The following is a 15160-nucleotide window of genomic DNA, read 5'->3' as shown; positions in this document are numbered from 1 at the left end:
ATCTGCATTTTCTGTTCCATTATTTTACTCCTCTAACATTATGTTTCCATTTCTCTCTAACTTTTAACCTCTACCTGTGTGTAATCTTATCCACTCTGCCACTAGCAGCTGCCAGAGGCATTCAAAATCACGTTTGCTCATAGCTTTGCTGGCCTAGTTCTACCCAAAGGGGGAGACTCACAAAGCATTTTCCTCGTTCTCTGACTCAGCAAGCACACCTGCTGTGTGGACGTGGGCAGAGCTGAAAATGACGCTTGGCTGTAAATGTGATGATGCAACACAACACTGGCTCTGACTTTTTTTTTTCTTTTAGCAACTTCAACAGGCTCAGTGTTTCCAGAACACTTTTAACATGCTGAGGCAGGGCAGGCAAGCATGATTTTTTTTTATCTTAGACTTTTGTAAAAATGGTGCAACTTTTAAACTTTCCTATAAAACAGACAAGTATGAGGTAAAAACAGAATCATATGTAATAATGCACTCAAATAACACCCCCCAGAATAGCAAAACACCATTTTATGTCATATATACCAACATGTTATTACACTGCTACTGTGCTTCTCATCTTTAGGCTCAGAAATATTTGGACAGTAATTTTTTATGATTTTAGCTCTGCATGCCACAACATCGGATATGAAATGAAACAACTGAGATGTTATTCAAGTGCAGACTTTCAGGTTTTAATTCAAGGAGAAGAACAAAAATATCATATGAAACACTGAGAATTGCAACCATTTTCATAACTTTTTTTTCCCTCACACACTCTTTATTTCCATTCACCAAACTGTTGACTTGGTCACTCCTAATATTTCTACTCTCACTGATGGATTCCTACTTTATTTTAGTCTCAGGATGGTGTGATTCACCTGAACTTACTGTTGTTTTCGCAACATGTTGTATATTCACAGCAACAGCTTCCAAATAGAGATGCTACACTTGGAATCAACTCCAGGCCTTTTACCAGGTTAACTGAAGATGAATTAACAAGGCAAAAGCCCACACAGCTCATAAAATAATTTCAGATTCAACTAATTTCCTTGGGTCCCTCAAGGAAAAAAAAAAGAGCTGGCTCCATTTCAGAAGAGCTGTAATTCTTAAACCCATCCTCCAATTTGGATGTGAATACCTTCAAATTAAAGCTGTGTGTCTGCACTGTAAACCTACATTATTTAGATATAACTGTATCTTAAATATGTTTTGCTTTACAGCAAAATACATAAACTTGTGCCAGTGTCTGAATAAACACAGATCTTACAATCTTGTGTAAACTCCTCTTATTACACTGTGCATCTGCAAAGTCTATAAATACAGAAATTCTAGCAAAAAACTACATCTGGCAAAACACTAACAATAGTTCAGTTAGTGAGGTAGCAATCTTTGGACAAAATTAAAAGGCTGTAGTACCCACAAATATATCAGCAGAATAAACACACAGGCTACAATTATCAGACTATAGCTGTGCTCAACTTCAGTGCCACCACTGGAGTTCCTCTCAGATTTAGTGTTTCAGTGTGGGTCCAGAGATGTACAGACTATTAGCTAGTTTTATTAAAAAAAAAAAAAAAAAAAAAAAAAAAAAAGGCAAAACAAAATCCAAAATAGCATCATGCTGCGATCATTTCATGCCATAGCCCTCTTCATTCACTGTCAAGCCTCTGAAAGGCTTTGCTGCAACGCTCTAAGGGCTAATTTAGTCTGTTATTGTTTCACTTGTACTTTGGTTTCTACTTTTATCCATATTTTATTTTCAGCACAAAGCTTGTTGTTACTTGTTGTACCACTATTATAAACAGCTCTTGCTCTAGAGTGCTGTTGATGGTTGTGTCTCCAAGTGGATGTCCATTGGTTTCATTCCCAATCCCTTCATGTAACAGTATCCTTGGGCAAGACTCTGAACACCCACACACACACATAGACATACACAACTTTATCAATGTTACTATTAGCCTACTAATTACAAAGATCAATTAAATCATGAAAATGTGAATATACTTCTGTATTTCTGTGTCCATTTAACTTTAAACTCATTATCTTCAAAGGGACCTTCTTTTCCTCTGACCAAACCCCTGAACCCTACATGGTAAACATCTTTAAAATAGATGGAACCTCAAAGATGTAAGATGAAACAGTGAACAGAGAAATAAATGCATAGAAAAACAGAAAGCAATAAGAAGGAGACAGACTGTTGACAGAGGATGAGTCATAAACCATAATCATGTAGAGGCAGAGCATACTGTGGCCTTTTAGCATGCACGCACTGTGCTGACACATTATGGTATGTTATAGCAATAAATTGTTAGAACAGCTTTCCATGAATCAGTCTAACCTCAGTTGGAGGAGGAAAAGAACATAGCTGAAAATACAAAGTGCTTTTTTCATCTGAGCATTTTTGCATGAGCACATTTTACTAACATTTAACAACTCACTTTATTTAATTTTAAAAAGATTAATCTCAGAATTTCAAGAAAAATTGGCAAACTGTGAGTATAATGCAGGAATTATTCTTTTATTAGTACATTCATGTCTCCCTCACACATTACTGCTTTCATGTTGAATAAACACTTTTCTGATCACACACTCATGTCCTTCACTTTTAAATGCACATACCTGTTTGACTTCAGCTTGTAGATGCCTTAATTGGACACACTGCTCCAGGTGTCTCCTGTGCTGTTCTGCAGCCAGGTCCAACTCCTGCTGCTTCTCATGGAGAAACTCAAGCAGGTCCTGGACCCGCGTGGCCATGTCCACATCCCTGTCGCATAACAGCTCCACACCTGCAGAGAGCAGACATGTCAATGACTTTTATCATTTTTATTATTTCTTTAAAGTATTCAGTAACTATCCAGTAACTGACTCTCTGAAGGTTGCCTCAGTTTGTGTGTTTCTGCATTATGAGCTTCGCATAACCTGTAGTCTTATTTAGTCATGCAGCATCTTATAGCTCAAATCTTAGAGATATCTCTGTGAGAAATCTTTGTTCTACCCGAGATTCCACATCCTTCTGACCCAACACCTCATTAATTTTTTCTTCCTTCCTCATTCATGCCAATTAGCTGAGTCTCTGTGTATTTGCAAATCAAGTAACAATGAACATGGACTTTAAACAAACTCACCTCACATGAGTGTCTTGTTATACTTTGGATTGTGGAGTGTAGATAATAAGCTATATGTTGGGATGCATTTGTTTAAGATATTGTTAAGCATATGTGATGTAGAGCTGCAGCATTAAATTAAGCCATGCCCTTTATTTAAAACTGTATGTTTAAAAAACAATACATGCTATATATGATGAATGTTTGAGAAGAATTTGATTGACACAGGTCAAATCCTAAAATTACAATTGCATTAAAGAGCAAACCACATGAACAAATCACTAAACACAACAACAAAGTGAAAATCACAATGAGAAATTAAAAAACACAAGTCCATTAATCTAGAGGTAGGTATCAGGACAGCATGAGACATCACTGAGTGGCAGCTTTTTAACTAGAAGTTATTGTGCCAGTGGAACATTACTCCAAACACAAATATTACTAGTGATCCAAACATAGCTGCTGCTATTGAAGAGCATTTCAGTTCAGGACATACATACAAAGTGACTGGATGTGCTTGGAAAATTGCTCATTTAAAAGAGGCTGAACTGTACAGATTATGCTCCACTTCTTGAGGAAGCTGCCTGGTCTGCAAGGACCAGGACATTTTTTTGGACCATGTGGCAAGTCCTCAAACACAATTCACATGATGTAGTTATGGGATTGAAGGCAACTGAATCCTCAAGGAATTGCTTTGAGAACTCACAGGAAGTGAAAAAGATGCACGTATCCCTCCATGTGGCTCAATATGGCATGCTGGTGGCTATGACACACTGAAGCCATATGGCTTGGCCCTCTCAGGATGTACTGATAGCCAGAACAGCGTCATCCTTTAATCAATGTCTCATCTTACCCACTGGCAGATTAATGTAGTTGTGCTTTTTAATTTGTAGTTGTTTTGTATTTTATCATTGTATTTTTCAGTTTGTAGTTGTGCAGTTTCAATTTAGTTATTTATTGTATTTAGTTATTGGTTGATGTGACTTGGATCGTATAAAGTACCCCCATGTTGAGGTGATTTTATTCCTTCACTCACCAGATGCCTGGACCTCTGTGACGTACTGTAACAGCTCTTGTCCCTGGTGGATGACATCAAAGGTGAGGTTGTTCATGGTGAGTGCTTTGTCTGCATGATGCTGGAGCCTCTGCTCAGCCAGGGTCAGATCTTCTGTATCAAAGTCATTCATCTGCTGGGACAGCTCCTCATTCCATGACTCCAGGTCTGAGATGATCTGAAGGGGTGAGGCAGAAAGAGCAAAGACACAAAGAAGGGTCAGCTCAAGTAAAACAGGAAAAAAAGAAAATACTTCTAACTTCTTCAATCTAAACACATATATTTCCTCTGTTCCTTTGTCTGAGATGACAAAGAACTATCGGGTTTATCTTTTAACTATTTGTTTTTCTGATGGTGAAAAGGAGAACGTTTCTGACAGAATATCAGACAAAGACATCGATGCTTCAGGTTGCAGGTATCAAACTGAAAGAAATTATGAGGCATTATGCTTTTCAGAAACAAATTGTTGAAAGCATAGAGGAATTTTTTTATAAACCAACTCAGACAGTTTAACTACTGTGGTTCAACACTGTCATCCATAACAACACAAAACACATTACACTGGTAATGTGCAGCTGGCAGAGCAGATGTACTGAGATGCCAGTGCTTGTCTCCGACCGCCCACGCTAACTGAATCATGGTACCGTGGGGCACCTGGATCCCAGCACCATTGATCTCTGTCTGTCCATTTTTTGTTTTTATTTTATTTATTTCAAGGAGGAAGATTCAGCCCGCAAATCAAATTTATGAAAGTTTCCTTCTTTGTGTGGATTTGATCATAATTATTCTGAAGCTGTTTATGGGACCTGTCATGGTCTGAGATCATGTTTAATGTCAAATTTTAATGACAAGTGCGATATTTATACTAATGCAGCAAAACACGAGAAGTCTGTAAAATGTGTAGAACTGTAGAAATGCATTCAAAATGGTTTTAATTTGTCTTTAATTATTGAGTAACATGAGGACTGATGCCCTGACAAGTGTAAATCAGTATAAGTAATAAAATATACAGTGCAGTATCTCCTGCTGGCAGTAAAATCGAATCTGTGTGCAGAAAATTAGATGCTTTGACGACCTCACTACTCAATTCAGAAATGGTCGTCTTCAGCCTTACAAGACCTACACCAGTTTGAGTGAAAGTAGAAAAGGAAAAAAAAGGGGAGAACTTTGATCACTTCTGCATGTGTGCAACCGAAATGAAAGAAATAGGGAAACATTTCTGAAACAGTATATGGAGAATATGATCCCCTCAGGTAATGTCATGCTCAATTTCCTCTGACTCGGGATTATCCAACGTGAGACTGATCCTGTTGAAATATGTTATGAAACAAGAGTGCAAGAACAAGATGTGGTTTTTGATTCATAATGCAGCAACACTATTAAGAGAAAAAACTTCCCTATAGGTAGTGTTATACTTAGCATAGGGTGATGCTACTTTACGTTGGATGCGTAAGATGTAAAAGTATTTACCAACAGAATTACTCTTCCAAAGATCAGAAGATTCAAAGCTGCATTTCTATGCTTCATAAATTTCTGTTCCTGGAGGCTGACAATGTGAAACTGATGCAGAGTTGGAGGCAAACTTCGCTTGTTTCTGAATAATTTAAGCAGCACCAATTTCTTGCTTAATATGTCTAAAAAGCAAAGCTCATTAATCAGTTTCCCATTTCCCCCTCTAGATCCAGGTGAAGAAAATAAATCACATCGAGAGCCAGTTTAGTTTTCGGCTCTCAAACAAGGTTTATTTAAAACCAGGACACCAAAATATAAAGGACTCTATTAACATACGCTTGCATAAACCTCAAAGGAATTTGGATTTTTGATAAATCCCCATACCATAAATAAAGTAATGTTTAAAAACATAACTTTCCTGGTTAGCACCCTGGATTATCTCATCGGGTCATTTAATAGCTAAAGAACAGAAACTACAGAGAGTAATTCTACAGATCTACCCACAAGGCAGAACAAACTTACCGAGCATGCATGTGAGCGCTGCTCTCCTCGCCTTCTACAGTTGAGTAAAATACCTTCTGTGTACAAAAACACCATTTCCTTCATTCAAAATTAATCAGAAAACTGCAACTTTTCCCTTGCTTCGTTCCTCTCTTGGCTGTGTGCAGCAACGTAGTGCTGAACGTCACGAGGAAAGCACTGAGAGAAGGAGGTGCCTCACATCAAGATGTGTCCTCACCTTACACACACCTGAAGTTAAGCCAAGAGGGAGTGTCGTGTTGCAAGAGCATGTTTGAGAGTGTAGGAGCAGGACGCAGGGAAGAACAAATGCCTCCTCCACCTATCTTCATTCTGACTTGGACTCAAGCCATCTGACTTGAGACTTAACTTGAAGTCAAAGACTTGACACTTAGTCTGCATTGCAAAAGAAGACTTTTGAACATCTCTGGGGCATACTTCTGTGTTGGGCATGTGCAGTTAGCAGTCACTGCCATTCTCTGACCTTATGTGTCGAGTTAATCTGTTTCTTTGGACTGCACAAACAACTTCTATTAGCACACAGCATGAATGTGGGATTGGATATTACGTTCATCTATTCTTTATCCCTCCTCTATCCCAATAATTATCTTCTTAAGAGTATCCCTTTCAAGTCGTAAACCAGGCATGGTTCAATAAATCTAGTTTGATAGCAATGATAAGAATCACAAGAAAAAATGTAAAAACATGTTTAAGAGGGGGAGTCATCATATCTGAGCACATACTGAGAAAAGCATTCACTCTCACAGTGGGATGTTGGAGATTGAGCGGATACAAGACAGCAAAGTGATTGGGACGAGTAAGTAGATGAGACGCATCAAGTGGAACTAAATGTTTTTTTAGCAGCAAATGTGAGAATGTTGCAGTGAATTCAGCCTAGTTTAAACCAGCAGGAATCCTCACTACAGAACGGCTCTCTCTTTCATGGTTAAATAGTCCATCAGCTCAAAGTTACTTTGATTTAAAAGTACTCCCCCTTCCATGTGTAATTGATCTTTTTACAGAACCCGAAAGCGGTCTATAAGAAAAAAGGAAAAAGAAAATTGGTTGGGTGAATCGTATATGTGATTCCACTTCTTCAGCTCATTATTTACTATTATTGAGGATCTTTTTCTTTTCACCTTAATGTTTCCTGATGCTTTCTGTCAGTTTTAGTTTCTGTTTGAGCCAACATATGTCTCTCTTGTCAGAAAGGGGAAGAGTGCACCAGATGAAATCCAAGGAAATTTCCAGAACATGATTCAACTCTCCCTCTTTTCCAAACATTGAAATGACAAAGCAAGACCGAGTTGAACAAATCTTCAATTTCCTGCTTACTTACATCTATGGCATCCCGCTCAAAGATGCGGAGCTGAAGGAAAAGCTCCAGTTTGATCTTCCTCTCCTGAAACAGCTCCTCCATCTGACCCTGGGCTTCATCCAGCTGCTGCAACACGCTCTCGATGTGAGCCATGGAGCTGTTGTGAGGGGTCTTGTTGCTTGAGATCGCAGAGTCTCTGTGAGCAGAAGTAAAATACAGCAGATGTAGAAGAGCGTATATCTGGTCGGATGTGAGACTTCAAGTTATAGAAACCTCCTTGAGAAAGTTTCTCCTTCTCTGCGAGTGAAAATGCCTTTCTATATACAGTGGGGCTCCAAAGTTTGGGCACCCCTGGTAAAAATTTATTTTAATGTGCAAATAAGGAGCTTTAAAAAGATGGAAAATCTCAAAAAGGCATCAAAGTACAGTTTAGACATTCTTATAACATGTCAAAAAAAAAGTTACATCCTATTTCCATCATTTAAACCTTCAAAATAACAAAACAAAAGATGGCATCTGTAAAAGTTTGGGCACCCTGCAGAGTTAGCACCTTGTACGCCCCCAATTTGACAACAGAGACCTGACAGTGTCCTGGACTGTTTACAGTTAGTGTCTGGAAAGACCAGGTGATGTCAATCTCAAAGGTTTTAAATGCTCAGACTCATCTGACCTTGCCTCAACAATCGGCACCATGGGTTCCTCTAAGCAGCTGTCAAGAACACTGAAACTGAAAATAGTTGATGCTCACAAAGCAGGAGAAGGGTGTAAGAAAATAGCAAAGTGTTTTCAGATGCTAATATCCTCTGTTCCGAATGTAATCAAGAAATGGCAGTCATTGGGAACAGTGGAAGTTAAAGCAAGATCTGGAAGACCAAGAAAAATATCAGACAGAACAGCTCGCAGGATTGTAAGAAAAACAAGTCAAAACCCAAGTTTGACTGCACGATCCATCCAGGAAGATCTGGTTGATACTGGAGTCATGGTGCACTATTCCACTATAAAGAGGTACTTGTACAAATATGGCATTCATGGAAGAGTCATCAGAAGGAAACTTCTTTTACGTCCTTACCACAAAAATCTGCATTTGAAGTTTGCAAAGGAACATATAGACAAGCCTGATGTATTTTGGAAACAAGTTCTGTGGTTTGATGAGGTTAAAATTGAACTTTTTGGCCGGAATGAGCACAGGCACGTTTGGAGAAGAAAGGGCACATAATTTAATGAATAGAACCTCTATCTAACTGTTAAGTATGGGGGTAGATCAATTATGCTTTGGGGTTGTACTGCAGCCAGTGGCAAAGGGAACATGTCACGAGTAGAAGGAAAAATGGATTCAATGGGATTTGAGCAAACTTTGGATGCTAACCTAATGCCATCTGTGAAAAAGCTGCAGTTAAAGACAGGATGGCTTCTACAAATGGATAATGATCCTAAAAACACCTCAAAATCCAGGGTGGATTACATCAAGAGGCATGAACTGAAGGTTTTGTCATGGCCTTCACAATCTCCTGACCTCGACATAATTGAAAGTCTATGGATAGACCTTAAAAGAGCAGTGCGTCACAGATGGCCCAAAAATCTCAAAGATCTGGAAGACTTTTGCAAGAAAGAATGGGTGAAGATACCACAAACAAGATTCGAAAGACATTGGCTGGCTATGAAAAGTGTTTACAAGCTGTCATACTTGCCAAACGGGGGAATAGAAGGTACTAACTCTGCAGGGTGCCCAAACTTTTGCAGATGCCATTTTTTGTTTTCTGTTATTTTAAAAGTTAAAATGATGGAAATAAGATCGAACTTCTTTTGACGTGTTATAAGAATGTCTGATCTGTAATTTGACGCCTTTTGGAGATGTTCCATCTTTTGTTAGCTTCTTTTTGGCACATTAAAATAAATTTTTACCAGGGGTGCCCAAACTTTGGAGCCCCACTGTATCTCTTTAGGTGTAATACCTATTGCTCTTAAGTTTACAACTTTTAATTTCAGATTAGAATAAAATGAAACTAACAGATCGCCGAGGCTTTGGAATTTTCATTTCTCACTTGTATATTTTAAAAGTTTATATGTTGACAACTGGATTTGAGTGGTAAATACTGCAGTATGTGGACCTGAGGAAATTAAAGAAAAAAAAAAAAAAATCACCTGAGTTGTTGTATGAGGTCCTCGCCCTCCTTGATGACATTGACAGTTGCCTGCAGGGTGGTCTGCTGCTGCTGGCCAAATCTCTTGATCAGGTCTTGCACTGCTTCTACTGACTCAGCGTACACATCATCCAGCAGTTCCTTCTGAAGCTCCTCTAACCATGTCCACAGCTAATAGTGACACAGCAAAGAGCACATGTCTGTTAAACTAAATGATCCTGATAGAAATCACAGGATTCATCAGTAGGCACATGTTGAACGCTACGCTATTGTTTAATATTGTGTTTAAACAGAGATGTAAGTGTCAATCAGCAAGCTGCAAAATGGGTAAAGAGAGGCAAGGAGGCAGAAATCGGATCCAACCAATTCTGCTCCAAGCTGGTGTTTTGTGAATGGTCATCTTTGTAACAGATTAGCCATCTGGCTGAATTGGCTCAGCTCTCTAAAGCCCTGGCCCACGATCCAGGCTGCAGGAGAGAGACCTTGGCACCCACTGTTCATCTAATAACCAGGCAGCTGACACAGGGGCAAGTCAACTTACTGCCCTGTTTTCATCAGCTATAGCATGTAGCATGTTAACGGGCATCTGTCCGAAGACTGTCGCTATCATTAAATATGCAAGTGAAATCAATGTGATAGCCTTGTTTTAGAGAACCTAAATACCTTGTAATGAATTGTAGAGGTAGAAAATTGTCCTATGCCAATGAATCCTCTCTTCAACTCTGGCTAATACTCTGTTTTTATCAGTTAAGGATCAGCTTTTTAATGCTGAACTGAAACCATAGCAAGCACATAGCTGGGATGAGGGAGAAACATCTTTCATCTTTGTAGAGATGAAAGACAAAAGGCTATATTTCTGACTCTTGCATAGACGACAGTGTGTTAGCACCATGATTAGCATGCACAGATGTAAATCTTTTGGAGTGGAACAGTGATAAACACAGCAGATATTTTGTGGAAAAAGGAAAATTAAAGAAAAAAAAGTTGCTTATCATCTGAAAAGTTAAGGAGAAGGCATGTGAGTTGGATGGTCTCTAATTTGTATAAACATGACTCTACAACAGAGACCAATGAAAGATCAAGATGAAGGAAATTTACACGCAAACACAATATGTGTATTTGGCCTGTTTGATATACACTGCTTTAGTTACTGAAAAAAGAAAGCATGTGTCTAAGCGGGGCGGAATTACCCAGCAAATTATTCAAGCAATGTAGCATTTCTCAAACAACAATATATTAACTGGCATTAGAAATGTTCTGGTTTCTACTTGTAGTCTGTATCCAGTTTGAGTAAGAACCAATCAGTTTGTTACAGTGGCACGTTAAAGGCTGTGAGGGAAAGGAACCCTGAAGTATGGGCTGAAATACAATCTTAAAACAATAGTCTGTTGTCAAAGATCATTAATGTTTTCTTATTTATCTACCATGAAACTTGAGGTCTTGGCCATTATCCATTTATTGTTTTCTCAATCACAGTTACTCCCGCTAACTCAATCCCCTGGTTGTTTTTCCCAGAATCATTACAGGCCTACTGTCCAGTCATTTCACCTTACCATTATAATATAGCTAAGAGACAACAGCTGAAAAGATGCCTGATGGGTCATGGGTAACTTGATGGATAGTAGAAAAACATAGATTACTACATTTTATTATTGCATTTGTTAGTATACTTAGAGAATGGACAATTAATAGGCAATCAGTTCCCCTTGACAGTTACTAATCTAGTTGTGCTGTAGGAGGAAAAAAAGAGGTAAGACAAGACAAACCTCTTTGACATGTGTGTGAAAGGCAACAGACATGTCCAGCAGAACTTTACGCTGCTCAACACGTCGAACAAAGTCCTGGATACGATCTTCCAGCTGGTGGGCAGCCTGGTAAATTTCCTCTGGGTCACACTCTCCAGTTTGGGCTAGCTGTTCTGCAGCTTCAAGCAGCTTGTCGGCATTGGTGTAGGTATTCTGAAATGTAAACATTATGAATATCCAGTAAGAAAGTAAAGAATACAGCACTGTTAAATCTAAATTATTTATTTACTATATATGTACTCTGAATTAATACAATGTTATATTTACACCTATTGGACTTTGGTGTTATGTATTTGTTTTTTTTATTAAATGCACTTTAGACAGGTGACAATTTGTGATTTTACTGCAACACCTGCAGAAAGAATTCAATTCATTTAATTCATTCATTTAAAAACTAACCTGTGCAACCTCTTCAAAGTCTTCATGGCGCTTCTGTAGAGCTCTGGCTCTGTGCAAAGACTTGCCAACACCAGTGTGTTTACTGAGGAAGGCCTCACCATGGTTTTCAATCCAGTCTAACACCTTGAAACAAGCAAACGAATAAAGCCCATTGAAATAACTGAAAACACTCAACGCTAAAGTTTATTCAAGATGCAGTATTCTTTTTCTGTCAGTAGGGGGTGCAATGGATTGAAAAAGGTGTATTCAGATTCACATAAGCACAATCAGACTAGATGTAAAAATCCTTTTGCTAACTCTCCTGTTCAGCTCAATCTTATTTTTTTTCCCCTCTCTTCTACTCCATCTCTTGTTTAAACTATTAAAGCATGAGCCATCAGCAGAAAACCTTAAAGCGCTGCGAAGTGTAAACATTTCTACCAAGGGAGTGATAAGCTATAAATCGTCATACTTAATTGCTTTATTATCTGTCAAACAGATGGCAACACTTAGTCTGTTTCTATGTGGGGCAGTGAAAGGGATTTTCAAGGTCTCTGAGAGAATATTTTTACGGGACAAACACATAGGAACCCATGCAGAATGCCCTCGACACTTTATGTGACAGTAAATTGCATCACCATGGAAACCACTACCAAGAGAGAAGAGTGATGAAAGAGCGGATGCAAGTGGGCAAAGAAAGAAGCATAGAGATATAGCAAGAGGGAGTGAGAGAAAGCTGTAGAGCAGGAAGAGGGCAGAGAGGGGCTCATGCCCCAAGGGTGGAAATGCAGAGATGACACTATAAACCAAATCACTGGTCTTGATCTAGGAGCTCTCCCATCCATTCAGTTATACCACAGAGAAAAGCTCTCATTTGAAAAACCCAGGAGGATGTTGAAAAAGGCTTTGAAAGGCTGGAAATAATTTGATTAAGTCCCTAATATCACACCTTCTGCTATATTCCAAAGAACAGCTGCAGAATTTAATCCTTATTAACATTTACATATGCTGTCCTAATATAGTAGGACAGCAACACATCTAGCTAATGTCTTGCTTTGCCTCAAGTTTAAAATGATTGTAGTTGTTATTTAGTAAAATAACTATTCAAAACACTATTGCAAAAAGCTCATTAAGGTTGTTATTTTGTAAAGGTTTTAGTAAAAGACAGTTCTTCACATTGTTTAAACAAACTGACCTACAGTCGCAGCTTTACAGAAACAGGGACAAGCTATGTCTGAGTGTAGTTTCCACAGTGGAACAAACAAACTAACAATCTTTTATCAGTCCCTCTATAGAAAAATATATAAAAGTTTACAAAAAAATATTTAAATAAACTAGTATGGAAGAATGTGTATGCCTGCCTATGTTTGCACAAACTAAAATCCTCAACTGTGCAGGTCTAATCAGAGTAACATAACATCTGCATTTTTCCTTACTTGCTGCACATCCTGCTGAAATACACACAGCTGCAGGCGCTGGTGCAGCCGGACTTTGCGATGCTGCCAGATGTTTTCTAGTTGTCTCTGGTGATGCAGAACCTCATGGATGATGTCAAGGACATGGTGTACTGCCTTGGAATAGTTGGCTGATGCCATCAGTGAATCAGCACTTCCTGGGGTCAAAGGGCGCTGCAGTTTGTCCAGTAAGGACTTGCCATCCTGGCTTACCTGTAAACATTGACGTGTAGTTTTATACAAAGCAAAAATGGTACAAAATGTACAAAAAAATGTGCAAGAAAATAAACATAAAACAAAGATTGAAAAAAAACACATAGTACAAAACATTAGCTAATTTGTACTAAATTCAAAAAGACTATTTTTCTGGATTATTTACGTCACAAAGACATTTGTACATTCATTCCTCTGTTGTGTACTACAAACTGTTGCATTCAAAACTGCAAATCAAATAAACCAACAACATAAATGTTCAAATGATGCATGGACCCAAAACCAAATTTTGAATAATGATTTGGATGATTCTTCTCAGCCCTATTTTGTATTCAGAAGAGTTGGCATGAATATTTGTATAAAGCTCTGTGTTTTGCATATGTGTGTGTGTGCATCCTAGTTATTTGTGTGCTGACCTCTGAGTATGCAGTGGTGATGTGCTCATATAGTCCCTGGTGATGATGGATTGTATCCTCCAGGTCCTGAAGTTCAGAGGGCAGCTCACCCTCACCGCACGCCTTACACCATGGCTCCACTTTACTCATGTACTGCGGAGAGAATAAGAACACAAATATCACATAAAACACGCTTGAACATGAAATACAATAAAATTGTATTTCTGTAAAGACTTAAGGTGTATTTTGCAGATTGATTATTAAAATTTGCAATGTGCTACTTCATCTTATTTGCATTTTTTCCCATTATTTTGATAATTGCTGCTTAATATGATAAGATTAACAATGTACAAGTTTAGATTTTGTACAGACAACTGGCAATCTTATTGACTTTCAGGTAAGTCAATAAGAACCCTAATGTTTCCACATTTCACGTTTATCTTTTATTTTCCTTTACAAACCTGTTTTAATAGAAATATCTTATATTCAAAACATTATTAAACAGAAAATGTATTTATAATGCACTTGTGTTTTTATATCTAAAACTTTTGTTTTTTCTCAGAAGTATGCTGAATTTTTGGCGTATATGCCAAGTTTGTGCGTCTGTACCTGATCTGCTTTCTGGTGAAAGCTGGCAGACATCTCCAGAAGGGTGCTGCGTTCGTCCAGTGCTGCAGCAAAAGCTTTCCACTCTTGTTCTAGTTGGCCTGAAATCTGTTGGATCTGCTGGGAGGCGTAGTGGCCCGACTCAAGGAGCCGATTTCCGACTGACATGATCCGATTGATGTTCACATAAACATTCTGTGATTTAAAACCAGACACACAGACAAGACAGCAAAGATCAAATCAACAAACTTAGTTATATGCAGTCTGGACTTACATAGAGAGCTCTTCCATTCCATGCTTTTGTCTAGGAATCTTGCCCCCCCCCCCCCCAAAAAAAAAAAAAATAGCAGACTTCTAGGCAAATTGCAGATGTGGTTTCAATTTGTGAACAATGATGCATGAAGCTGCGACTTAGTCTTGCAGTGGGCCCTTTGTTTCAACAAAGCAACCAAACTATGTTCATGAAATGTGGTGACCACAAGTGTATTCATAAAGACAGTAAGTCAATTTAGACAGAATGCAAGTGAACACATGTGCCCTGTCCTAAGCACAAAACACACACGAACACCCTTGTGGACATTAAAAAGTAATCCATTTGCAGTGTATTTGCATACACTCATGTGACTAATAGAAAAAGCCAATTTACCTTTTAAACTTTCAGTCTTTTTTTCTTTTTTTATGTTCTGGCTTCAAGCTGTTTTGTGCAGATAGGCACGGATCAGCAAACGCTAAT

General features: G+C 38.4%; 1 protein-coding gene across 1 annotated transcript in view; it reads right to left on the bottom strand.

Moving 5' to 3' along the window:
* Positions 1-15160, bottom strand: part of triob (trio Rho guanine nucleotide exchange factor b) — a gene marked incomplete at its 5' end in the record, with an annotated part of 102746 nt that overhangs the window by 34485 nt on the left and 53101 nt on the right. The window contains 9 exons of the mRNA XM_079240307.1: positions 2608-2774; positions 4129-4324; positions 7457-7631; positions 9578-9747; positions 11343-11534; positions 11781-11903; positions 13196-13426; positions 13843-13974; positions 14431-14622. Of these exons, the coding sequence (XP_079096433.1) occupies positions 2608-2774; positions 4129-4324; positions 7457-7631; positions 9578-9747; positions 11343-11534; positions 11781-11903; positions 13196-13426; positions 13843-13974; positions 14431-14622 (1578 nt within the window). The remainder of the gene's footprint in view (positions 1-2607; positions 2775-4128; positions 4325-7456; positions 7632-9577; positions 9748-11342; positions 11535-11780; positions 11904-13195; positions 13427-13842; positions 13975-14430; positions 14623-15160) is intronic.

Source organism: Telmatherina bonti, assembly GCF_933228915.1.
Source record: "Telmatherina bonti genome assembly, chromosome: 5".
Taxonomy (NCBI): Eukaryota; Metazoa; Chordata; class Actinopteri; order Atheriniformes; family Telmatherinidae; genus Telmatherina; species Telmatherina bonti.
Note: the sequence above shows the minus strand (reverse complement) of the source record. Positions and strands in the feature narration are given on the sequence as shown.